The sequence below is a fragment of the Myotis davidii genome, unplaced genomic scaffold (genome assembly GCF_000327345.1).
Source record: "Myotis davidii unplaced genomic scaffold, ASM32734v1 scaffold18, whole genome shotgun sequence".
Lineage (NCBI taxonomy): Eukaryota > Metazoa > Chordata > Mammalia > Chiroptera > Vespertilionidae > Myotis > Myotis davidii.
In genome coordinates, this window is record NW_006292696.1 from 4,450,846 (window position 1) to 4,451,232 (window position 387).

At 60.2% G+C, this 387-nt stretch overlaps 1 protein-coding gene across 1 annotated transcript in view; it reads right to left on the minus strand.

Annotated features, from left to right (window-relative positions):
- The window catches only part of HAND1 (heart and neural crest derivatives expressed 1), a 4,984-nt gene extending 4,743 nt beyond the window's left edge, over nt 1-241 (minus strand). The window contains exon 1 of the mRNA XM_015565660.1: nt 3-241. Coding sequence (XP_015421146.1) covers nt 3-146 — 144 coding nt within the window. The 5' untranslated portion in view covers nt 147-241. The remainder of the gene's footprint in view (nt 1-2) is intronic.
- Nucleotides 242-387: the final 146 nt, after the last annotated feature.

The window sequence follows — 387 nt, forward strand, 5'->3', positions numbered from 1 at the left end:
GCAATCAGCAGCCAGCTCTGGAAGTAGGGCCGCTCCTGGTGACAGCGCGAGGCCGGGCCGAAGAGGAAGGGCTCGTGGAGCACCGGGTGCGCAGGGTGCGGGTGGTGATGGTGGTGATGGTGTGAGTAGCTGCCCACGAGGTTCATGTTGGAGCGGCACCTGGTCTGCACCGCCAGGCCACTTAGTGCCACCCCATGCACTCCCGAGACGACCGAGGCCACCCGTGAGCTCGCGGCGGCGCTCCCGAAGCTGTCCAAATCCTATTTCTCTTAGTGAATTTTGAAGGACGGCTATTACGGTGTAGGTTCCTGTGTCCTTCAGAGTGACTTCTCTTATGATCAGGGATCCTTCAAGGTTTGCTGTCTCTCGACCACTGTATTCGGGCCC